The following is a 25,491-nucleotide window of genomic DNA, read 5'->3' on the forward strand; positions in this document are numbered from 1 at the left end:
ATTCCTGGGTTTAACTTAACACAACATTTAGTCCAGGATCTACTAGACTAACATATGGAAGTGTTTTAAGATGGTCATACCATGGATCATTTAGCTATTTGATGTAGAATTTTAGGACTTCTTTAGGTATATTTGATAAAATATTGAATTTGGCCTTTACTATTATAGCCCAAAGAAACACATAACATTCAGAAATGGTCAAAATGACAGTCAAAATGACAGTCAAAATGACAGTCAAAATGCATCATAAGGAAGGTTTTGATAGTTTTAACACGTCCTTTCAGTCTTGTGACAAACTGAAAAGCATCAGGAAGGATGATGAGGAGATCCAGGCGTTTGTCTTCTACATGAAGGCTGAAATGAGCAAACAACTCCGGTTTGAGTCCGCCTACTGCCAGGGCTGGTTCATCCACACTTCTAACAAGACCAAAGTAGTTTTGGGGAAACCCCAGGGGATGACGGGGGACCAGTCGTTCTTCTTTGTCATCCATAAATGATGAAGAGGGTTTGTTGTTTCTGCATGTTATGTTTCTCTATAGTTATTTTATATACCATCATTTTATAACATGGTTGTTTTGAAGTGATCTGTCCTATATCAACGAGATGTCAAGAAAGCTTAGGAAATAGTTGTGTTTTTTTGGACACACATTTAACCCCTTATTTGTGTTGGCACAAAGCTAATTCCATTCCATTTATTTGTATGAGTTCCCTTCAGACGATTCTCAAAGACTCTTGTGGGAGTCGTAAAGCAAAACGGAGAACACCATCGTGTTTGTGAGAGTCATCTTTCCATAGAGTTAGTAGGCCAAACCGTTCGGATGCTACAGACGTGTTTGTGAGAGTCATCTTTCCATAGAGTTAGTAGGCCAAACCGTTCGGATGCTACAGACGTGTTTGTGAGAGTCATCTTTCCATAGAGTTAGTAGGCCAAACCGTTCGGATGCTACAGACGTGTTTGTGAGAGTCATCTTTCCATAGAGTTAGTAGGCCAAACCGTTCGGATGCTACAGACATTTTTCGTGAGAGAACTGATTTCCGGGATGGCTCATGGTCTGACAAACACAGCTGGAGCTCGGCCACCTTCCACCGCAGACGCGGAAGGGCAACATAGGCGGATGTGGGGGATCGAGACTCAGCCCGTGCAAATATCTCTAGCTTAAGCTGACGGATTTAGATGGGGATTTTTTTAAATGACGTTCACTAGCTTGACACACAGATGTGCATCAATAGACTCTTAAGGATAAAGACTTTAAGATGTGTTCAATATAATTGCTACTATATGTATTTTTAGTTCACCACTAATTGCATATTTTTCAAATAACTTCATAGTCGTCAGTAAAGGAAATGAGACCAAGGACTATTGTTATTCTCTGTTGTGTTATTGTTATACCCTGTTATTGTTGTTCCATGTTGTGTTATTGTTATTCCCTGTTGTGTTATGGTTATTCCATGTTCATGTTGAATTTGAGTAGTGAATTATGTTACCTATACTGCACAGGTCCATTCAGGCTTTAAAAGCAGATTTCGGTAGATATGCACAAGGACTAAAAGGAATTGTTGAATAATAATAATATCTTTAACCTGTACATATCCTTTCAGACTTGTGACCAACACAGACTGAAAAGCATCAGGAAGGATGATGAGGAGATCCAGGCGTTTGTCTTCTACATGAAGGCTGAAATGAGCAAACAGCGCCGGTTTGAGTCCGCCTACTGCCAGGGCTGGTTCATCCACACTTCTAACAAGACCAAAGTAGTTTTGGGGAAACCCCAGGGGATGACGGGGGACCAGTCATTCTTCTTTGTCATCCATAAATGATGAAGAGGGTTTGTTGTTTCTGCATGTTATGTTTCTCTATGTAGTTTCTATAGTGTATTTTTATACCACCATTTTATACCACCATTTTATACCATCATTTTATACCATCATTTTATAACACCATTTTATACCATCATTTTATACCATCATTTTATACCATCAATTTATACCACCATTTTATACCATCATTTTATACCACCATTTTATACCATCATTTTATACCACCATTTTATACCATCATTTTATACCACCATTTTATACCACCATTTTATAACATGTCATTTTGTATTGATCCCATGAGTCCCTGGAAAACAATGATGATTGCTGAGTGGGTTATACTGGCTACCATAAATGTACTGTAGATTCATTGAATGTAGAGTAACAGAGCCCAGGAAAAGAATGGATGTGTACTGATATTACAATACGTGTGTGTGTGTGTGTGTGTAATGCAGCAGTGGCCTGTTTATTCTGCTATTGCAGAGAGAAGTAGCTATGTATCATACACAAATAATTAGCATTTGTTTGTAGTTTTCAGTTATTGATCGTTTAGTCAGATGAGTAATGCTTTTATATGTTTCTGTGACTTAAGTCTTTTTTTATTTAGAATAAAAATATATTCTAAAACTGTCTTGAATTTATACATAATTTCAACGAATGATCCAACTTCTAATGTGGTCTTCTTGAAAGAGCTGTTGTTGTTGTTGTTGTAGGGGGTTTTCAGATCTGTCAAGTCAGCTGTCAAAACTTTCCCACTGACAATCAGCGACTCAGAACCCTGTCTGTTCATCGTCTTCCCTCTCAAATGTTTTGTTGGTCACGCCGTAGGGGTTCTCTGCGTTCTCTTCAGCTTTCGCTGCACATTTCCTGGAGAGATAGAAGAGATAGAACTGTCATGTGTCTTTAAAAATTGCTTAAATTAACATTTAGCAAATTGTGAGGTTGTTAATAAAATATGTAGCAATTAATTTGTCTCTTCCAGACCTGGATCGAATACATGTCAAATACTTGAAGTTGTTGATTTAGGTTGACTAGATTTTAGGATTAAGTTTGGTTCAAACTGTATTTGAACCTCTACTCTTTTCATTCCTTAAAACAACATAAAGCATCTCACAGTTGGCGCTGACCTAGGATCAGGTTTGCCTTTTAGATCATAATGAATATATGATTACATGGACAGGGAGGACCTGATCCTAGATCAGCACTCTTATTCTGGTATGCTTTATGAATAGGGTTGCAAAATCCTGGTAACTTTGCCCAAATTTCCCTGGTTTTCCAGAAATCCTGGTTGGAAGAATTTTGCAATCCTATAATGAATACGGCCCAGGCTCACTTCTTCCTGTCTCTGAAACCAGACATGATCAACCCTGTTTTATGTCCCAGACTCACTTCTTCCTGTCTCTGAAACCAGAGATGATCAACCCTGTTTTATGTCCCAGACTCACTTCTTCCTGTCTCTGAAACCAGAGATGATCAACCCTGTTATGAATACGGCCCAGACTCACTTCTTCCTGTCTCTTAAGCCAGAGATGATCAACCCTGTTATGAATACGGCCCAGACTCACTTCTTCCTGTCTCTTAAGCCAGAGATGATCAACCCTGTTATGAATACGGCCCAGACTCACTTCTTCCTGTCTCTTAAGCCAGAGATGATCAACCCTGTTATGAATACGGCCCAGACTCACTTCTTCCTGTCTCTGAAGCCAGAGATGATCAGGTAACAGCCCATGCAGACCACCAGTCCCATGACCACCCCAAACACCACCAGCCAGACGGTGACCGGCTGCTCCACGGGCGGGGCCAGCGTTGCTAGGAGACCCTCGAACTCCAGAGTTTTATCGTCCAGTTTGAATGCGTCATTGATTCGACCTCTGGACATCCTAGTGAGATGAACGATGGCTTGAGTCATGGGGTTATGGGTAATGTTTCATGTACAAACACTGGAATAAAACATCCATAAGAGGATTTACTGAATACTGGTTGGAAAATGCAACTTTGTTTATGGCTGTAGTTTCAGAAACCACATCAAGAATGCTACACAAAGTGTTATTACTCTGTTTCAGACAGTCTTGTGGTGTCGCTCACTCAATCAGTTTGGCAGATATGATCGGCCAAGGTTTGTTTTAGCATGTGTAATCAGCTCACGTTCAAGGGTTGACTCCTTTACCTGATAGCAGCCTCTACCTCAGCTTTGGGAATGACCACGGCAGAGTTGGCAGGGTCAGTCACCACAAAGTAGAAAGAGATTCTGGCTGTCTCCTTGTAGGTGTGGATGTTCTCTGTCCTGGAACAAAGATAATAAAATGATGTGATGTCACAAGAAAGTTCTAATAAATAATATTGATACAATATATATATATACATTCTGGAATGTGATGGGAGTGACTGACATAAAGAGAAGCAAAGCTGAGAGTGAGTGACGTCTAGGTGGACTTTTATTGTGAAACACTTACGTGAAAAGAGCTGCCGTCTTGTTGACCTCAAGGTAATACTGTCTCATGGCGTAGGCCATGTTGGCTTTGAACAGGTACATCTCGTTGGCGTTCCACTTGTACTGGAAGAGAAACAATTCAAGTCAGTTCAACTGGATTATATGAAGAGATCGTCCAAACGAAAAGGTAGTGGAGCTGTTTTACAACCAAGTTCAGCTTAGTGTACTCACTGCCTTGTCACCCATTGCTGCTTTCAGACTCAACCTCACTTTGTAGGCATTCTCTGAGACTGTTGAACAGATAGGAAATACGCATTATTTATAGAATATATCACTTTTAGCTACATCTAAAACTGCATAGAACATAGTATGGAGCGATGTATTGACTATGCATACTGGATAGTGAGCTAGATACAGAATCTGGACTCACATGGGTCCACTGTACGTTTGTACTACTTTGTGTGAAGCGATATATTGGCTATGTACACTAGATAGTGCCCTAGTATGGATAGGGACACTACTCTATAGGTACTCACATGGGTCCTCAGCTGCTTTCCATCCTGGCTTCCTGTTGTTCTTCCTGTTTTCTTCTAGTAGCCAAACATGGAGGTCCTTGAAGTAGTCCAGGAGAGGGGCGGAGTCCATCTTGGGATTTCCTGAAATCGTCTCCAGGGCTCTGGTCCACGACTTTGACCTCCCGAACTCCAGCATCGTCCTGTAAAATGAGATGTGGTTGTTAGTTTGATTACTTGTTCATTGTCCATTCAGCATTCTTAGAAGTAGACATGACAGACGCAACAACAAACAGATTTGGTAGGAGCACCTGAGCTTGTCCCCGGCTGCTGTAGAGTTGGTGATGTCACACTTGAATAAGGGACCAGAGTGGCCAGCTGCCTCACAGAGAGCCTTCTGGAACTGGAACTGATAGATAGTCCTGGTGAAGTATCTATGACAGAGACAGTCCTGGGTCAGATACAGTACATGTCCTGGTGAAGTATCTATGACAGAGACAGTCCTAGGTCAAGTACAGTACATGTCCTGGTGAAGTATCTATGACAGAGACAGTCCTAGGTCAAGTACAGTACATGTCCTGGTGAAGTATCTATGACAGAGACAGTCCTGGGTCAAGTACAGTACGTGTCTTGGTGAAGTATCTATGACAGACAGAGACAGTCCTGGGTCAGATACAGTACATGTCCTGGTGAAGTATCTATGACAGACAGAGACAGTCCTGGGTCAAGTACAGTACATGTCCTGGTGAAGTATCTATGACAGACAGAGACAGTCCTGGGTCAAGTACAGTACATGTCTATGCTTCATCATCTCCCACCACCTAAAGCTAAATGACTGGATGTGAGGGGTGTTGAGAATGGCTGGATGTGAGGGGTGTTGAGAATGGCTGGATGTGAGGGGTGTTGAGAATGGCTGGATGTGAGGGGTGTTGAGAATGACTGGATGTGAGGGGTAGTGAGATGAGACCTGATGAAGGAGTAGTGAGGATGGCTGGATGTGAGGGGTGTTGAGATGAGACCCGATGAAGGAGTAGTGAGAATGGCTGGATGTGAGGAGTATTGAGATGAGACCTGATGAAGGAGTAGTGAGAATGGCTGGATGTGAGGGATATTGAGATGAGACCTGATGAAGGAGTAGTGAGAATGGCTGGATGTGAGGAGTATTGAGATGAGACCTGATGAAGGAGTAGTGAGAATGGCTGGATGTGAGGGGTGTTGAGATGAGACCTGATGAAGGAGTAGTGAGAATGGCTGGATGTGAGGAGTATTGAGATGAGACCTGATGAAGGAGTAGTGAGAATGGCTGGATGTGAGGGGTGTTGAGATGAGACCTGATGAAGGAGTAGTGAGAATGGCTGGATGTGAGGGGTGTTGAGATGAGACCTGATGAAGGAGTAGTGAGAATGGCTGGATGTGAGGGGTGTTGAGATGAGACCTGATGAAGGAGTAGTGAGAATGGCTAGATGTGAGGGGTAGTGAGGATGGTTGGATGTGAGGGGTATTGAGAATGGCTGGATGTGAGGGGTGTTGAGATGAGACCTGATGAAGGAGTAGTGAGAATGGTTGGATGTGAGGAGTATTGAGATGAGACCTGATGAAGGAGTAGTGAGAATGGCTGGATGTGAGGGATATTGAGATGAGACCTGATGAAGGAGTAGTGAGAATGGCTGGATGTGAGGGATATTGAGATGAGACCTGATGAAGGAGTAGTGAGAATGGCTGGATGTGAGGGATATTGAGATGAGACCTGATGAAGGAGTAGTCTCCGGACACGTGGAACAGAGCAGGCGGGTCACAGTATGTCTCATCTCTGGGTAAGGGCTCCACTACACCGACCATATCCCTCCTGGTAACAGAGTTAGCATCAATAGTTAGCATTCTAATGTCCCTATAGTGTATTGCGAAACCAACTATGAGGTAAAAACACTAAACCTCCACTAGAGCTGCTTCTTTACATTGATATACAACACTGATATATTGTTTATGATTCTTTATCTCCCATCACTGTGTTAACAACCCTCCAGGCAAGCTTCAATGCCATACAACTCTCCTTCCGTGGCCTCCAATTGCTCTTAAATACAAGTAAAACTAAATGCATGCTCTTCAACCGATCGCTACCTGCACCTACCCGCCTGTCCAACATCACTACTCTGGACGGCTCTGACTTAGAATACGTGGACAACTACAAATACTTAGGTGTCTGGTTAGACTGTAAACTCTCCTTCCAGACCCATATCAAACATCTCCAATCCAAAGTTAAATCTAGAATTGGCTTCCTATTTCGCAACAAAGCATCCTTCACTCATGCTGCCAAACATACCCTTGTAAAACTGACCATCCTACCAATCCTCGACTTCGGCGATGTCATTTACAAAATAGCCTCCAATACCCTACTCAACAAATTGGATGCAGTCTATCACAGTGCAATCCGTTTTATCACCAAAGCCCCATATACTACCCACCATTGCGACCTGTACGCTCTCGTTGGCTGGCCCTCGCTTCATACTCGTCGCCAAACCCACTGGCTCCATGTCATCTACAAGACCCTGCTAGGTAAAGTCCCCCCTTATCTCAGCTCGCTGGTCACCATAGCATCTCCCACCTGTAGCACACGCTCCAGCAGGTATATCTCTCTAGTCACCCCCAAAACCAATTCTTTCTTTGGCCGCCTCTCCTTCCAGTTCTCTGCTGCCAATGACTGGAACGAACTACAAAAATCTCTGAAACTGGAAACACTTATCTCCCTCACTAGCTTTAAGCACCAACTGTCAGAGCAGCTCACAGATTACTGCACCTGTACATAGACCACCTATAATTTAGCCCAAACAACTACCTCTTTCCCAACTGTATTTAATTTAAATTTATTTATTTATTTTGCTCCTTTGCACCCCATTATTTTTATTTCTACTTTGCACATTCTTCCATTGCAAAACTACCATTCCAGTATTTTACTTGCTATATTGTATTTACTTTGCCATCATGGCCTTTTTTGCCTTTACCTCCCTTCTCACCTCATTTGCTCACATTGTATATAGACTTGTTTATACTGCATTATTGACTGTATGTTTGTTTTTACTCCATGTGTAACTCTGTGTCGTTTTATCTGTCGAACTGCTTTGCTTTATCTTGGCCAGGTCGCAATTGTAAATGAGAACTTGTTCTCAACTTGCCTACCTGGTTAAATAAAGGTGTTCTCAACTAGCCTACCTGGTTAAATAAAGGTGTTCTCAACTAGCCTACCTGGTTAAATAAAGGTGTTCTCAACTAGCCTACCTGGTTAAATAAAGGTGTTCTCAACTAGCCTACCTGGTTAAATAAAGGTGTTCTCAACTAGCCTACCTGGTTAAATAAAGGTGTTCTCAACTAGCCTACCTGGTTAAATAAAGGTGTTCTCAACTAGCCTACCTGGTTTAAATAAAGGTGTTCTCAACTAGCCTACCTGGTTAAATAAAGGTGTTCTCAACTAGCCTACCTGGTTAAATAAAGGTGTTCTCAACTAGCCTACCTGGTTAAATAAGGTGTTCTCAACTAGCCTACCTGGTTAAATAAAGGTGTTCTCAACTAGCCTACCTGGTTAAATAAAGGTGTTCTCAACTGGCCTACCTGGTTAAATAAAGGTGTTCTCAACTAGCCTACCTGGTTAAATAAAGGTGTTCTCAACTAGCCTACCTGGTTAAATAAAGGTGTTCTCAACTAGCCTACCTGGTTAAATAAGGTGTTCTCAACTGGCCTACCTGGTTAAATAAAGGTGTTCTCAACTAGCCTACCTGGTTAAATAAAGGTGTTCTCAACTAGCCTACCTGGTTAAATAAAGGTGTTCTCAACTAGCCTACCTGGTTAAATAAAGGTGTTCTCAACTAGCCTACCTGGTTAAATAAAGGTGTTCTCAACTAGCCTACCTGGTTAAATAAAGGTGTTCTCAACTAGCCTACCTGGTTAAATAAAGGTGTTCTCAACTAGCCTACCTGGTTAAATAAAGGTGTTCTCAACTAGCCTACCTGGTTAAATAAAGGTGTTCTCAACTAGCCTACCTGGTTAAATAAAGGTGTTCTCAACTAGCCTACCTGGTTAAATAAAGGTGTTCTCAACTAGCCTACCTGGTTAAATAAAGGTGTTCTCAACTAGCCTACCTGGTTAAATAAAGGTTTCTCAACTAGCCTACCTGGTTAAATAAAGGTGTTCTCAACTAGCCTACCTGGTTAAATAAAGGTGTTCTCAACGAGCCTACCTGGTTAAATAAAGGTGTTCTCAACTAGCCTACCTGGTTAAATAAAGGTGTTCTCAACTAGCCTACCTGGTTAAATAAAGGTGTTCTCAACTAGCCTACCTGGTTAAATAAAGGTGTTCTCAACTAGCCTACCTGGTTAAATAAAGGTGTTCTCAACGAGCCTACCCTGGTTAAGTAAAGGTGTTCTCAACTAGCCTACCTGGTTAAATAAAGGTGTTCTCAACTAGCCTACCTGGTTAAATAAAGGTGTTCTCAACTAGCCTACCTGGTTAAATAAAGGTGTTCTCAACTAGCCTACCTGGTTAAATAAAGGTGTTCTCAACTAGCCTACCTGGTTAATAAAGGTGTTCTCAACTAGCCTACCTGGTTAAATAAAGGTGTTCTCAACTAGCCTACCTGGTTAAATAAAGGTGTTCTCAACTAGCCTACCTGGTTAAATAAAGGTGTTCTCAACTAGCCTACCTGGTTAAATAAAGGTGTTCTCAACTAGCCTACCTGGTTAAATAAAGGTGTTCTCAACTAGCCTACCTGGTTAAATAAAGGTGTTCTCAACTAGCCTACCTGGTTAAATAAAGGTGTTCTCAACTAGCCTACCTGGTTAAATAAAGGTGTTCTCAACTAGCCTACCTGGTTAAATAAAGGTGTTCTCAACTAGCCTACCTGGTTAAATAAAGGTGTTCTCAACTAGCCTACCTGGTTAAATAAAGGTGTTCTCAACTAGCCTACCTGGTTAAATAAAGGTGTTCTCACTAGCCTACCTGGTTAAATAAAGGTGTTCTCAACTAGCCTACCTGGTTAAATAAAGGTGTTCTCAACTAGCCTACCTGGTTAAATAAAGGTGTTCTCAACTAGCCTACCTGGTTAAATAAAGGTGTTCTCAACTAGCCTACCTGGTTAAATAAAGGTGTTCTCAACTAGCCTACCTGGTTAAATAAAGGTGTTCTCAACTAGCCTACCTGGTTAAATAAAGGTGTTCTCAACTAGCCTACCTGGTTAAATAAAGGTGTTCTCAACTAGCCTACCTGGTTAAATAAAGGTGTTCTCAACTAGCCTACCTGGTTAAATAAAGGTGTTCTCAACTAGCCTACCTGGTTAAATAAAGGTGTTCTCAACTAGCCTACCTGGTTAAATAAAGGTGTTCTCAACTAGCCTACCTGGTTAAATAAAGGTGTTCTCAACTAGCCTACCTGGTTAAATAAAGGTGTTCTCAACTAGCCTACCTGGTTAAATAAAGGTGTTCTCAACTAGCCTACCTGGTTAAATAAAGGTGTTCTCAACTAGCCTACCTGGTTAAATAAAGGTGTTCTCAACTAGCCTACCTGGTTAAATAAAGGTGTTCTCAACTAGCCTACCTGGTTAAATAAAGGTGTTCTCAACTAGCCTACCTGGTTAAATAAAGGTGTTCTCAACTAGCCTACCTGGTTAAATAAAGGTGTTCTCAACTAGCCTACCTGGTTAAATAAAGGTGTTCTCAACTAGCCTACCTGGTTAAATAAAGGTGTTCTCAACTAGCCTACCTGGTTAAATAAAGGTGTTCTCAACTAGCCTACCTGGTTAAATAAAGGTGTTCTCAACTAGCCTACCTGGTTAAATAAAGGTGTTCTCAACTAGCCTACCTGGTTAAATAAGGTGTTCTCAACTAGCCTACCTGGTTAAATAAAGGTGTTCTCAACTAGCCTACCTGGTTAAATAAAGGTGTTCTCAACTAGCCTACCTGGTTAAATAAAGGTGTTCTCAACTAGCCTACCTGGTTAAATAAAGGTGTTCTCAACTAGCCTACCTGGTTAAATAAAGGTGTTCTCAACTAGCCTACCTGGTTAAATAAAGGTGTTCTCAACTAGCCTACCTGGTTAAATAAAGGTGTTCTCAACTAGCCTACCTGGTTAAATAAAGGTGTTCTCAACTAGCCTACCTGGTTAAATAAAGGTGTTCTCAACTAGCCTACCTGGTTAAATAAAGGTGTTCTCAACTAGCCTACCTGGTTAAATAAAGGTGAAATAAAAAAATATATAAATACAAATCAGCTAAAGCTAAATCAACTGTGACCTATGACAAGCTGAAGGAGCTCCAGAAGAGGTCCTTCCTTACTTCATCTCCCACCAGCGCTGCATCCACTGGTCCTTGGGGATGGTCCCCAGGAAGACCTGCCACCTCCACTCCTCTAGCATGTAGGTGAAAGGCAGGGTGGCCACGGTGGTCAGGGCCTGCTTCATCAGGAAGTTGATCTCAGTCTCTGCATTGGAGCGGGAGGAAGAGGAAGAAGTGTGTGTTTGAGAGAGGGTACATCTAGAATGCTGACACTATATAGAAAACAGAGTGTAGTGGTCTCTGGTCAAAGAGTAGGGCACTTCTCGGGTGTTATCCGAGACACGGAGTCACTAGAGGAGCCATTTTGATGAAACAACGTGAAACAAAACCTACAACACGGTCTGACTCAGTGTCAATTATCCCCATCAGATATACATGTAGATTTGCTCATACCTGCCCTGGCCTTGGCCCTGAATCTGTCCTGACCCTGTCCCTGACCCTGGCCCTGTCCCTGACCCTGGCCCTGACCCTGTCCCTGGCCCTGTCCCTGACCCTGATCCTGACCCTGGCCCTGTCCCTGACCCTGTCCCTGACCCTGTCCCTGTCCTGGCTCTGTCCTGACCCTGTCCCTGACCCTGTCCCTGACCCTGGCTCTGTCCTGACCCTGTCCCTGACCCTGTCCATGACCCTGTCCCTGACTCTGTCCTGACCCTGACCCTGGCTCTGTCCTGTCCCTGACCCTGGCCCTGTCCCTGACCCTGGCCCTGTCCCTGACCCTGATCCTGACCCTGACCCTGGCCCTGGCCCTGTCCCTGACCCTGTCCCTGTCCTGGCTCTGTCCTGACCCTGTCCCTGACCCTGACCCTGGCTCTGTCCTGTCCCTGACCCTGTCCCTGACCCTGTCCCTGTCCCTGACCCTGGCTCTGTCCTGACCCTGACCCTGTCCCTGTTCCTGTCCCTGACCCTGTCCCTGTCCCTGACCCTGTCCCTGATCCTGTCCCTGACCCTGACCCTGACCCTGACCCTGACCCTGACCCTGTCCCTGACCCTGACCCTGTCCCTGTCCCTGACCCTGATCCTGTCCCTGATCCTGTCCCTGTCCCTGACCCAGACCCTGATCCTGTCCCTGTCCCTGTCCCTGACCCTGTCCCTGTCCCTGTCCCTGACCCTGATCCTGTCCCTGACCCTGACCCTGTCCCTGACCCTGATCCTGTTCCTGTCCCTGACCCTGATCCTGTCCCTGTCCCTGTCCCTGACCCTGTCCCTGACCCTGACCCTGACCCTGACCCTGACCCTGACCCTGACCCTGATCCTGTCCCTGTCCCTGACCCTGACCCTGTTCCTGACCCTGTCCCTGACCCTTACCCTAACCCTGATCCTGTTCCTGACCCTGTCCCTGACCCTGACCCTGATCCTGTCCCTGACCCTGTCCCTGACCCTGATCCTGTCCCTGTCCCTGACCCTGTCCCTGACCTTGACCCTGTTCCTGACCCTGTCCCTGACCCTGATTCTGTTCAGGTGTAACTCAGGTATTCCATAGACCAGCTATAACAACAACAACAACTGTTGTCTAACTGTTATCCTCAGATCTAGATCTGCTTCTCCCACTACCTGCCCCTACCCCTGACTCAGGTGTCACCTTTATCCTCGACGAAGTCGTCTGGCAGGAGTCCCAGGGCCTTCAGGTGTTTGGGGGTGGCAGCGGACAGGGACATGATCTCCCCCACGGCCTCGTGGAAGCCCTCGTTAGCCCCGTCTCTCAGCAGGTAGGACAGGTTCCTGTAGGCCATCTGGTACTGGTTGTGTCCCATCTCATGATGCGCTGTCAGGAAGTGGTCCATGTTCACCTCCGTACACATCTTGATCCTGGAAATGGGGGAAATTTAAGAAGTAGACAAAGTCAGGGAAGTACAGTATAATAGAGTATAATACATTATAAAACAGTATAATACAGAATAATACAATATACTACAGTATAATGCATTATAATACGTATAATACAGTATAATATGTTATAATACATAATACAGTAATACAGTATATAATACAGTATAATACGTTATAATATATAATACAGTATAATACAGTAATACAGTATATAATACAGTATAATACGTTATAATACATAATACAGTAATATAATATATAATACAGTATAATATGTTATAATACATAATACAGTAATACAGTATATAATACAGTATAATACGTTATAATATATAATACAGTATAATACAGTAATACAGTATATAATACAGTATAATACGTTATAATACATAATACAGTATAATACAGTATATAATACAGTATAATACGTTATAATACATAATACAGTATAATATGTTATAATACATAATACAGTAATACAGTATATAATACAGTATAATACGTTATAATATATAATACAGTATAATACAGTAATACAGTATATAATACAGTATAATACGTTATAATACATAATACAGTATAATACAGTATATAATACAGTATAATACGTTATAATACATAATACAGTATAATTTGTTATAATACATAATACTGTAATACAGTATATAATACAGTATAATACGTTATAATACATAATACAGTATAATACAGTAATACAGTATATAATACAGTATAATACGTTATAATACATAATACAGTATAATACAGTAATGCAGTATATAATACAGTATAATATGTTATAATACATAATACAGTATAATACAGTAATACAGTATATAATACAGTATAATACAGTATACTACGTTATAATACATAATACAGCATAATACAGTAATACAGTATATAATACAGTATAATATGTTATAATACATAATACACTATAATATAGTAATACAGTAATACAGTATATAATACAGTATAATACGTTATAATACACAATACAGTATAATACAGTAATACCGTATATAATACAGTACATTACAGTAATACAGTATATAATACAGTATATAATACAGTATAATACAGTAATACAGTAATACAGTATAATACAGTAATACAGTATATAATACAGTACATTACAGTAATACAGTATATAATACAGTAATACAGTATAATACAGTAATACAGTAATACAGTATAATACAGTAATACAGTAATACAGTAATACAGTAATACAGTATATAATACAGTACATTACAGTAATACAGTATATAATACCGTAATACAGTATAATACAGTAATACAGTATAATACAGTAATACAGTATATAATACAGTAATACAGTATAATACAGTAATACAGTAATACAGTATATAATACAGTAATACAGTATATAATACAGTATAATACAGTAATACAGTAATACAGTATATAATACAGTAATACAGTATAATACAGTAATACAGTAATACAGTATAATACAGTAATACAGTATATAATACAGTACAATACCGTATAATAAGTTCATATTTCTGATGAATATTTAATCATTACAGTTGATGCTGAGTGTAAGGAGGTATAGCCTACAAAATCAGATAAACTCCCTCATATTTAATTCTACATGTGTGTACAGCATTTTGAAAAGCAGTTCAACGTGCTGTGGATTTTTACATTGATGACTTCTGTTTCACAACAGAATTCCTTCATATCTTTATGACATACTGCTGCGACTAACAGGAAATGAATTCTATATCAGTAGTTAGTGCCTGCAGTCTCTCTGTCCCTTCCTAAGGCTCTACTTACTGCGTGTCCAGGGATAAATACAGTAGGAACATGATTCCTGTTACCTGAAGTCCTCTCTGTCCCTCCCTAAGGCTCTACTTACTGCGTGTCCAGGGATAAATACAGTAGGAACATGATTCCTGTTACCTGAAGTCCTCTCTGTCCCTCCCTAAGGCTCTACTTACTGCGTGTCCAGGGATAAATACAGTAGGAACATGATTCATGTTACCTGAAGTCCTCTCTGTCCCTCCGTAAGGCTCTACTTACTGCGTGTCCAGGGATAAATACAGTAGGAACATGATTCCTGTTACCTGAAGTCCTCTCTGTCCCTCCCTAAGGCTCTACTTACTGCGTGTCCAGGGATAAATACAGTAGGAACATGATTCCTGTTACCTGAAGTCCTCTCTGTCCCTCCCTAAGGCTCTACTTACTGCGTGTCCAGGGATAAATACAGTAGGAACATGATTCCTGTTACCTGAAGTCCTCTCTGTCCCTCCCTAAGGCTCTACTTACTGCGTGTCCAGGGATAAATACAGTAGGAACATGATTCCTGTTACCTGAAGTCCTCTCTGTCCCTCCGTAAGGCTTGTCACTCTGCATGTCCTGGGCTACGTAAAGGGAAAGTGAGATACCTAGTTTGTTGTATAACTGAATGCATTCAACCAAAACGTGTCTTCCGCATTTAACCCAACCCCTCTGAATCAGAGAGGTGCGGAGGGCCGACGTTAATCGCCGCCCACGTCATCAACACCCGGGGAGCAGTTGTTGTCGGAGGTTAAGTGCCTTGCTCAAAGGCGGAACAGCAGAGTTTTCCACCTTGCCTGCTCAGGGAGTCAATCCAGCAACCTTTTTGTTTACTGGCCCAATGCCCTTACCTGCTAGATGAGTTAAATGCAGGATGAATACGATTCCTGTTACCTGAAGTCCTCTCTGTTCCCCATGTCCCAGGCTGTAGGGTGGCACACTACCTTCCTGCCATCAGTCGGTTTCTCCAGCATAGAGTCCTTCCAGAAGTTATCAAACATCTTGTATAGACCCACCGACATGAAAAACTTCTCTGCTTCTTGGAACAGTCTGTCCTTAGGCCATTTCTGGGAATTACAAAAAAGGTGTTTAACTCACAGGGTATTTTAGGAGGTAAGAATTGAAAGTAACAGAAGTCACCATTAAAGTCACACTTGTTTCCTTCAGATCCAACCCACGATTCCTAGTCTACCATTTTCAAGGTTTATGTTGGATACATACAATAGCAGATCATGATTTATTTTCACTCAACCTGTGCGATCATAGCGTTCGTCACATCAATATCGATTTTCTCTGGAAAAGGGGTTGAGATGGGGTAAAGACCTGTCCAAAACCTTCCCCACATGTCACCTGAAAAAGGTAATTAGAGAGAGAGAGAGAGAGAGAGAGAGAGAGAGAGAGACAGAGAGAACAGAGAGAGAGAGAGCGAGAGAGAGAGAGAGAGAGAGAGAGAGAGAGAGAGAGAGAGAGAGAGAGAAGACCTTCATAAACTGACTCAGTCATGTTCCAGCAGTGTTGGAGCGAAAGCTGAGCCCTGTCCAGTGATCTTACCCAGTAGATGTGCAGGTAGGCCCCCCTCTGGGTGGATGTGTTCAGGGTGTTTGGCCTGCAGCTTAGACCTCACATAGGCATGCAGCTCTTTGTAGAGGGGGAGGATCTGGAAAGACACAATAGAGTTGATGGTGTGCAATAACACATAAAAACACAATATCTTTGATGTGGCAAGTCCCATTTGCAGAATGCAAATAAAGCACACTGGTTGAGGTAAAGGATGACATATAACGGATTCCAAACATCTAACTCTAATTCGTTGTGTTACCAGCAAAAATATTGTAATCAGATTACAGGTACAGATATGATTACTTCTGGTATTACTTTTAAATTCAGAAAGGAAACAAACAAATTATTTGACACCTTTCTGTTTCTCAATGACATTCAAATCAGCATTGGAAAAAAAGGGACACTTTTTTTTATACCGAGGTTAAGACAGTTTCAGGTTGGATATTCGACAGATATTCATTCGCCTGTAGTTTTCCTTACGTCCACCAACAGCAGTTAGGGACCGTCAACATAGTGACAAATCAAATTTTTCACATTTCAATAGCTCTTTAACCATTACTCCTACAACTTTCAGAACTGATTGTAGCTAACCTGATGGCATAGACACACATTGCACACACTTTTTTTTGTTCATTTACAACTCGCACTATTTTAAATTATTTATGTACATTTTTGAATTTCAATAGCTCCTTGGTCATGTGACCTACTGACATGAACAAGGTCCAGAATGTCCACTGAATACACTTCTATATTGCACACCCTTTAGTTTGTCCATTTTCATCTCATATGATTTTACATTAATTTTTCTAAATTTAAAATTTCAATAGCTCCTTGGTCATGTGACCTACTGACTTCAAACAAGGTTCAGAATGTCCACTGACTATACCTTCATATCGTACACTCTGATGTTTGTCTACTTTCATCTCATGTTATTAGAATAAATCTGTAAACTTTACATCGGTGTTAAAAAATTAAAATGTTGAAGTTAACAAATGTTCCAGCCTCGCAATAACTATCTTTCACATGGACACTGAAAAGCACTGCAAATGGCTGTATGTGGTTTGGATCAAGGACAGGAGAGGTGTTCGAACAGAGGTGCTTAAAACTTCTTCGGGATCAGTGTCCCTTCCGTGGGTCGGTTGAGCTAACATAGGCTAATGCGATTAGCATTAGGTTGAGCTAACGTAGGCTAATGAGATTAGCATTAGGTTGAGCTAACGTAGGCTAATGAGATTAGCATTAGGTTGAGCTAACGTAGGCTAATGAGATTAGCATTAGGTTGTAAGTAACAAGAACATTTCCCAGGACAGCACTGATCCCAAATAAGTTTTAAAGGAAGGCGCACAGGTAGGCCTCATGAAAAACAATGTTTCATGAGCTCTTTTTAATCACAGTAATAGGCAGTGATTCGTCAGACACAGTGAGCTTCATAACGTGAAAGAATCGTTTTCATAGCATCACTTTCATACTGTACATGAAGACAAATCCTTCTATGTTGCACGCAGTTTAGAAGGTGAGGAAGAGACTCTAGAGGACAGGAAAGATGACATACAAGCACAAAGTGATGAAGAGTACTCCAGAGACAGAGAGACAGAAGGTGAGGAAGAGACTCTAGAGGACAGGAAAGATGACATACAAGCACAAAGTGATGAAGAGTACTCCAGAGACAGAGAGACAGAAGGTGAGGAAGATACTCTAGAGGACAGGAAAGATGACAGACAAACACAAAGTGATGAAGAGTACTCCAGAGACAGAGAGACAGAAGGTGAGGAAGAGACTCTAGAGGACAGGAAAGATGACAGACAAACACAAAGTGATGAAGAGTACTACGGAGACAGAGAGACAGAAGGTGAGGAAGAGACTCTAGAAGACAGGAAAGATGACATACAAGCACAAAGTGATGAAGAGTACTACGGAGACAGAGGGACAGAAGGTGAGGAAGAGACTCTAGAGGACAGGAAAGATGACATACAAGCACAAAGTGATGAAGAGTACTCCGGAGACAGAGAGACAGAAGGTGAGGAAGATACTCTAGAGGACAGGAAAGATGACAGACAAGCACAAAGTGATGAAGAGTACTACGGGGAGACAGAGGGACAGGACAAGTGAGTTGTGCTAAAAGAATGACCAGACCAGGAGCAAAGTCCTTTTCCATTTCTATTAAGATGGACAGGTGGAAGGAAATAAAGCCCTTATCGGGTACCTCAAATCTACACCAGCCACGGACAGACCTGCTGTATTCTGAATGTAATAAGGTCAACCCATGTTGCACCTTAGCATTCAAATACAAGCATGTCAAAGCTAGTTACAGCCCGGGAAAAAAGCCTCACCTTACTTCTGTGCCTCGGACACCTGCACCTTTCAGTCATGTAAAGCCACATACATGTTTAGATGACAAAAAAGGCAGAGCAAATATAGCAAATATGTCAACATCATGGTATTCAGATTTGGTGAGGTGACACACCTACGAAGTTAGAGAAGATGTAGGCCTGTAAGATATACATTTTTAATTTAGAAAAATGTATGTAAAATCTTGTGAGATGAAAATGGACAAACTAAAGGGTGTGCAATATAGAAGGGACAGTCAGTTGACATTCTGGACCTTGTTTGAAGTCATTAAGTCACATGACCAAGGAGCTATTGACATTTTAAATTTAGAAAAATTCATGTTAAAATGTGTGAGATGAAAATTGACAAACTAAAGGGTGTGCAATGTGTAGGCCCACTGAGTGGACATTCTGAACCTTGTTTGAAGTCCGTAGGTCACATGACCAAGGAGCTATTGAAATTCAAATGTAAAAAAAGTTTGTACTTTGTTTACGCTCCCTAACTATTTCAACTAGGAATACAAAATGCTGCTCACATTTCCACATGTTTATTAGCTTTGGAAAGCAAATCAATGTCCAAATCTGGTGTGCGCAATTTTTCCAACATCATGACACTTATTTGGAGGTCTGTGGCTCAAATGGTTTGAAAGCCATTGAAGTTTGAAAGCGCGAATATCCAACTTTAAACTGTCTTTACCTCGGTCATTTTTATTTGTTCTGCCTGAGCGAGTCTGACCACAAATTAGAGACCACTATGATGACACAACAAATGCGTTTGATGGATCGCAGGAATATTTTTTTGTATGCTACAGTCCAAACTATGTCTTCTGATGGAGTGACTGCTGTCGGCATTCAAAGGTTATCCAACTTCAATAGACACTTGGAGGTAAGGACGACAGTAGTGGTGTAGCTCAACGGGCGATATGGACATCACTTATTACTGATATCTAGGCTGCATAGCGCATGGATGTGAATCACACTTGCAGCGCTCTCATTTAGCTATTTGTGCCTTACGGATTGTGGATGTTGTGAATGTGGGTGGCTGTTCACAAATGTATATGTGTATTTTAACCCAATAATGGTTGAATATAAGAAGTTTAAGCTGCCTATCAATCGTGGTTTTTGTGACAGAACCAAACGGAAGCAAACAGAGCAAAACAATAGTTTCTATTGGACAAATTGAGGTAGGTCCCTCCCCGTTATGTCCAGTTTGCTTCCGTTTAAGAAACGTTTTGCAACAGAAAAGGCGTAATGAATATGCCAGTATACAGCCAGTATAAAATGCGTTCTTGCAACCGCTTCATAGTGCGGATCCCAGCCTATGGAATACAAGTTTGAGGCAGTTCCTCCCTTCTCAACGCCCCCGTCATATTTTTCTACATATTGGCAAAAAAATAAAATAATAATTAAGATGACCACGAGAAAGCCCAATCAGTCGTCGATGACAACAAAATCATAACCTCGCCCATACCCGGCTAATTAGTCCTTAGTTATTGGGTTATACTCAGGTAAAACTATTTGACTAATCTATATTTCCATATTTCCAAGTCCTATTCTTTAAGATCAAGGGGTATTAAATTAATTGGAATGACAGGAATATGACAGACTGGTGTTTAATGTAAAGATATAGCCTAATCCTATTATATTCTATACAGTAGTAGAAAGCGATGGGTTAGAAGAAGTCTACATAACCAACCCATTTAGGTAAAATGAAACATCCATATATGGCCAGCTATGTAAACTTTAACATGAACTTATCCTGCAGTAGATGTTGTTCAATTGGTAATATTGTTTTGTATCTTCTTCTAATGCCTCTTAAGCAGTGGTTAGTGGTTAGAGCGTTAAATCTCCGAGCTGACAAGGTACAAATCTGTCGTTCTGCCCCTGAACAGGCAGTTAACCCACTGTTCCTAGGCCGTCATTGAAAATAAGAATTTGTTCTTAACTGACTTGCCTGGTTAAATAAAGGAAAAAATAAAATAAATTGGGATGAGTCTTGTCCTGGAGGCAGAACTGAGCGATTTCAGCTAGATAGGCCAGCTGCAGAGTCAAAATTGGCTATATTTTTTATTTAAGGTTACGGCTAGACATTATGGGTTAGCAGTGTGGTTAGGGTTAACATTAGGCTTAGGTTTAAAATCAGATTTGATGACTTTGTGGCTGTGGAAGCTAGTGACCACTTTGCAGCGCTGCCTCCATAAGAAGATTCATGACGAAAAAACGCTAACCTGTGCTTCTTAAGTGTCTAAAGGTATTCGGATTACGTTACTGTGTTTGTGTAACAGTATAACTTCAGACCGTCCCCTCGCCCATACCCGGGCGCGAACCAGGGACCCTCTGTACACATCAACAACAGTCACCCACGAAGCATCGTTACCCGTCGCTCCACAAAAGCCGCGGACCCTGCAGAGCAAGGGGAACTACTACTTCAAGCAGGTGACGTCACCGATTGTAACGCTATTTAGCGCGCACCACCGCTAACTAAAATAGCCGTTTCACATCCGTTACACTTGGGTAATCCAAAGTTTGCAGAACTGATTACAATTTTGGACAGGTAACTAGTAACTGGAACGGATTACATTTAGAAAGTAAAGCCCATAACTTGCACAATACAGTAATATATACAATAACAAATACATCCAATAATACAAAATAGTATCAATAATATTTTATTAAAAGTGTTTTTTTTTTGCTACATACAATACATTTAATTTGTATGTGAGAAAAGCTCAGTGTAGTTGAAGCACCACAACAACAGTCGACAACGTACCTCTTTGTAAATGCGCCTCACATCGGTCATCAGTTGGCCCCTGGCGTAGTTGTATGGGCTGTCATCGATAGTTTCATAGTTGGACCGCCAATAATCTCCGTAGTCCTCATAATCTGTGGCGATAGATATAGTAGTAGTAGTTGGACAGGTTTGCAGTAGTAGTATGGTAGTAATATAGTTGTAGTATATTGGTAATATATTATTTGTAGTATAGTAATATAGTAGTAGTATAGTAGTAATATATTAGTAGTGGTATAGTAATATAGTAGTAGTGTAGTAGTAATATAGAAGTAATAGTATTAGTAGTAGTAATAGTAGTAGTAGTAGTAATATAGTAATAGTATTAGTAGTAGTAGTAGTAGTAGTAGTAGTACTAGTATAGTAGTAATAGTAGTAATTATAGCAGAAGTAGTAGTAGGAGTAGCACTATAATACTAGCAGTAGTAGTAGTAGTAGTATAGTAGTAGTATAGTAGATGCGCAGTAGTAGTAGTATGGTGGTGTACTAGTAGTAGTACTCGTAGTAATAATAGCAGTATAGTAGTAGTACTCGTAGTAATATTAGCAGTATAGTAGTAGTAGTAGTAGTAGTAGTAGTAGTATAGTAGATGCGCAGTAGTATGGTGGTGTACTAGTAGTAGTACTCGTAGTAATAATAGCAGTATAGGAGTAGTAGTAGTAGTAGTAGTAGTAGTAGTATAGTAGTAGTAGTAGTAGTAGTATTAGTAGGTCTACCATTGAGTTTGGCAGCTTCGTTCTTAAGGTCCACATAGTCTTCATACAGAGGCCTCATCTTCTTCCCTACCTCCACTCTCCAGCCCTCCCATACATGCAGACGCTCATAGTAGTCACTGTCCATGTTGGCCATTACACTCTCCAGCCCTAGACATTAGACACAGTAGTAAACCAGTTGACAAAAGGCTAGTTCATATTGGAAATAGAAACTCCAGCACACCGGTATTCTTGTCCATTCCCTTGTATTTGTGTTATTATTTTATGTATCTTCGCATACAGGAATATCATTGAGCTGGGATTCCTTTTTTCATACACAACATTAAACCACTATCTGACCTCAGATTTCTGAAGCCATCTCCCTCACCAAGACATCCAAAACCTGAAGTGAGGAGACACCTTTTACAAGAAATACTATTCCTTCAAAAGTAGGGGAGTTTTTTCGGCAGGGCTTTTTGTTGTTGAAGTATCTGACAGAGTGACTAGTAGTCTTGAGATATACAGTTTTTATATAAAAGTCTAGGGTCTGCATCCCACTGGTACACAATTTAGTACACTACCTTTGGCCCTAAATAGTGCACTACTTTTTACCCTATATTTTGCTCTACGTTTGACACTACTAGGGCCCTGGTCAAAAGTAGTGCCCTATATCGGGAATAGAGTGCCGTTTGGGACTCAGTCAATGACCTTGGACATCCGTAAAAGGGCAGTCGGTCGTAAAGTCAGGTTGCCACAGCCGAGCTGGCAGTTGGTACTTTGTACCCATACCAAATGGCACCCTATTCATTACTTAGTGTCCTACTTTCCCCCAGGGCCATGTGGGACTCTGGCTTTTACCTGGTTCCAAAGTTTGACAGTTGAAGGGGTCTTCTCTCTTGCACACCGTGCCTGTACTGTAGATGGAGCTCATCTCATTCATCACTTTGTTCAGCTGACATGAAGTACAACAACAACAACAACAACATTAACAACAACAACAACATTAACAACAACATTAACAACAACATTAACAACAACATTAACAACAACAACAACATCAACAACAACAACATCAACAACAACAACAACAACAACATTAACAACAACAACATCAACAACAACAACAACATTAACAACAACAACATCAACAACAACATTAACAACAACAACATCAACAACAACAACATCAACAACAACAACATCAACAACAACAACATTAACAACAACAAGTTATGCTATGTTGCCTGTTCCCTTGAGTATTTGACTAGCCTGTAATAGAAGCGATGAGGACAGTCATACTAATAGAAGAGATGAGGACAGTCAGACTAATAGAAGAGATGAGGACAGTCAGACTAATAGAAGAGATGAGGACAGTCAGACTAATAGAAGAGATGAGGACAGTCAGACTAATAGAAGAGATGAGGACAGTCAGACTAATAGAAGAGATGAGGACAGTCAGAGTAATAGAAGAGATGAGGACAGTCAGACTAATAGAAGAGATGAGGACAGTCAGACTAATAGAAGAGATGAGGACAGTCAGAGTAATAGAAGAGATGAGGACAGTCAGGCTAATAGAAGAGATGAGGACAGTCAGACTAATAGAAGAGATGAGGACAGTCAGGCTAATAGAAGAGATGAGGACAGTCAGACTGATAGAAGAGATGAGGACAGTCAGACTAATAGAAGAGAGGTAGCAGTGAAAAAATGTGTCTTACATGTGCCGCTTTGTCTGCGGACAAGGCCCCAGAGCCCTTGTCCTGGAGGGAAATCAGCTGGAGTTTGATCAGTGGATCCCTGATCTGATCGATTGGAAACTTCTCAGACTCCTTGGATACTGTGCTGTAGTATTCTCCCCAGATTGCGCTCTGTACACCCTGAAACCATTAACAAAACATTGACAGAAATTACATTTGATTCCTAATATTAACAATACAATACAATAGACAATATCAAATAACTAGTTGTCTGTCTGGAGTTATGTGTTGAGATGTAGCCTACTAATCCAAAATTGACAGCAATATACCATTATTGACATTGTTCAGAACCAGAACCATAGATCCACCGTGTTTCTCAATTCAGTCAATTCAGTCAAGCCATTCTTGAAGATGGCTTTGAAACTCTGCCTTTCATTAGTGCCACTTTAAATCTACCAGAAAACTTACCAGTTTGTCTAAATTCTCCTGGGAAATATCTGTGTTGTACGCCCATGATGCCAGGGAATACTGATACATGAGATGAGTAGCGTTCCCATCAAACTGGTTCAGAAACTCCTGTGCCCTTCTCTCTAAGTCTGACTGTGCTGCCACACAGGCCACAGCAATCAGCCCCACTAGAAGAAGCCTGGTCATAGACATCCTGTATGAATGTCCTCTACAGTCACACTGAGACCGCCTCAGTCTCTTATTCACTTATATCTAACTATAAGAGCTGTCTTCGCCCTTCGGTCAGAGTCATAACTCCTGCGTGTATCTTGTTCTTTACACACAGATTGGTGGATAGAAGGGTACAGTGTACGTCAGTGGGCCAGCTATCGCACGGCAGATGGGCTAATATCTCAAAAATAACATTGCCTTTGTTCTACAACTATAACATTGTCTTGAAGTTACTGACAGTTTCTAAGTCTTGCTGTAGCTTAAAATAAAACAGAGTAGTGTAGAATTGAATAGAGTACAGTACAGTAGAGTAGAGTAGAATAGAACAGAGTAGAGTAGAATTGAATAGAGTAGAATAGAACAGAGTAGAATAGAACAGAGTAGAATAGAATAGAACAGAGTAAAATAGAATTGAATAGAGTACAGTACAGTACAGTAGAGTAGAATAGAACAGAGTAGAGTAGAGTAGAATAGAACAGAGTAGAGTAGAGTAGAATAGAACAGAGTAGAGTAGAGTAGAATAGAACAGAGTAGAGTAGAATAGAACAGAGTAGAATAGAACAGAGTAGAATAGAACAGAGTAGAATAGAATAGAACAGAGTAGAGTAGAATAGAACAGAGTAGAGTAGAGTAGAATAGAACAGAGTAGAGTAGAATAGAACAGAGTAGAATAGAATTGAATAGAGTACAGTACAGTACAGTAGAGTAGAATAGAACAGAACAGAGTAGAGTAGAATAGAACAGAGTAGAGTAGAGTAGAATAGAATAGAACAGAGTAGAATAGAACAGAGTAGAATAGAGTAGAGTAGAACAGAACAGAGTAGAGTAGAATAAAACAGAGTAGAGTAGAACAGAGTAGAGTAGAATAAAACAGAGTAGAGTAGAATAGAACAGAGTAGAGTAGAATAAAACAGAGTAGAGTAGAATAGAACAGAGTAGAGTAGAATAGGACAGAGTAGAGTAGAATGAAACAGAATAGAGTAGAATAGAACAGAGTAGAGTATAATAGAACAGAGTAGAGTAGAATAGAATAGAGTAGAGTAGA

General features: G+C 40.9%; 2 protein-coding genes across 2 annotated transcripts in view; one reads left to right on the forward strand and one right to left on the reverse strand.

Moving 5' to 3' along the window:
* The window catches only part of LOC109879260 (uncharacterized), a 28,984-nt gene extending 26,537 nt beyond the window's left edge, over window positions 1-2,447 (forward strand). Inside the window, exon 8 of the mRNA XM_031822085.1 lies at window positions 1,600-2,447. Within this exon, the coding sequence (XP_031677945.1) occupies window positions 1,600-1,818 (219 nt within the window). The 3' untranslated portion in view covers window positions 1,819-2,447. The remainder of the gene's footprint in view (window positions 1-1,599) is intronic.
* Window positions 2,391-24,462, reverse strand: LOC109887010 (angiotensin-converting enzyme 2). Its single transcript, XM_031822084.1, has 18 exons — window positions 24,237-24,462; window positions 23,790-23,948; window positions 22,933-23,026; window positions 22,099-22,245; window positions 21,365-21,477; window positions 16,259-16,364; window positions 15,960-16,057; window positions 15,602-15,774; window positions 12,654-12,880; window positions 11,075-11,219; window positions 6,506-6,604; window positions 5,070-5,192; window positions 4,783-4,961; window positions 4,478-4,536; window positions 4,269-4,369; window positions 3,983-4,099; window positions 3,501-3,695; window positions 2,391-2,682 (listed from the first exon to the last, which is right to left on the reverse strand). Exons 1-18 carry the CDS (start codon window positions 24,426-24,428, stop codon window positions 2,586-2,588), a joined length of 2,424 nt encoding a protein of 807 aa, XP_031677944.1. The 5' UTR covers window positions 24,429-24,462; the 3' UTR covers window positions 2,391-2,585.
* Window positions 24,463-25,491: the final 1,029 nt, after the last annotated feature.

This window comes from Oncorhynchus kisutch, unplaced genomic scaffold (genome assembly GCF_002021735.2).
Source record: "Oncorhynchus kisutch isolate 150728-3 unplaced genomic scaffold, Okis_V2 scaffold4063, whole genome shotgun sequence".
NCBI lineage: Eukaryota > Metazoa > Chordata > Actinopteri > Salmoniformes > Salmonidae > Oncorhynchus > Oncorhynchus kisutch.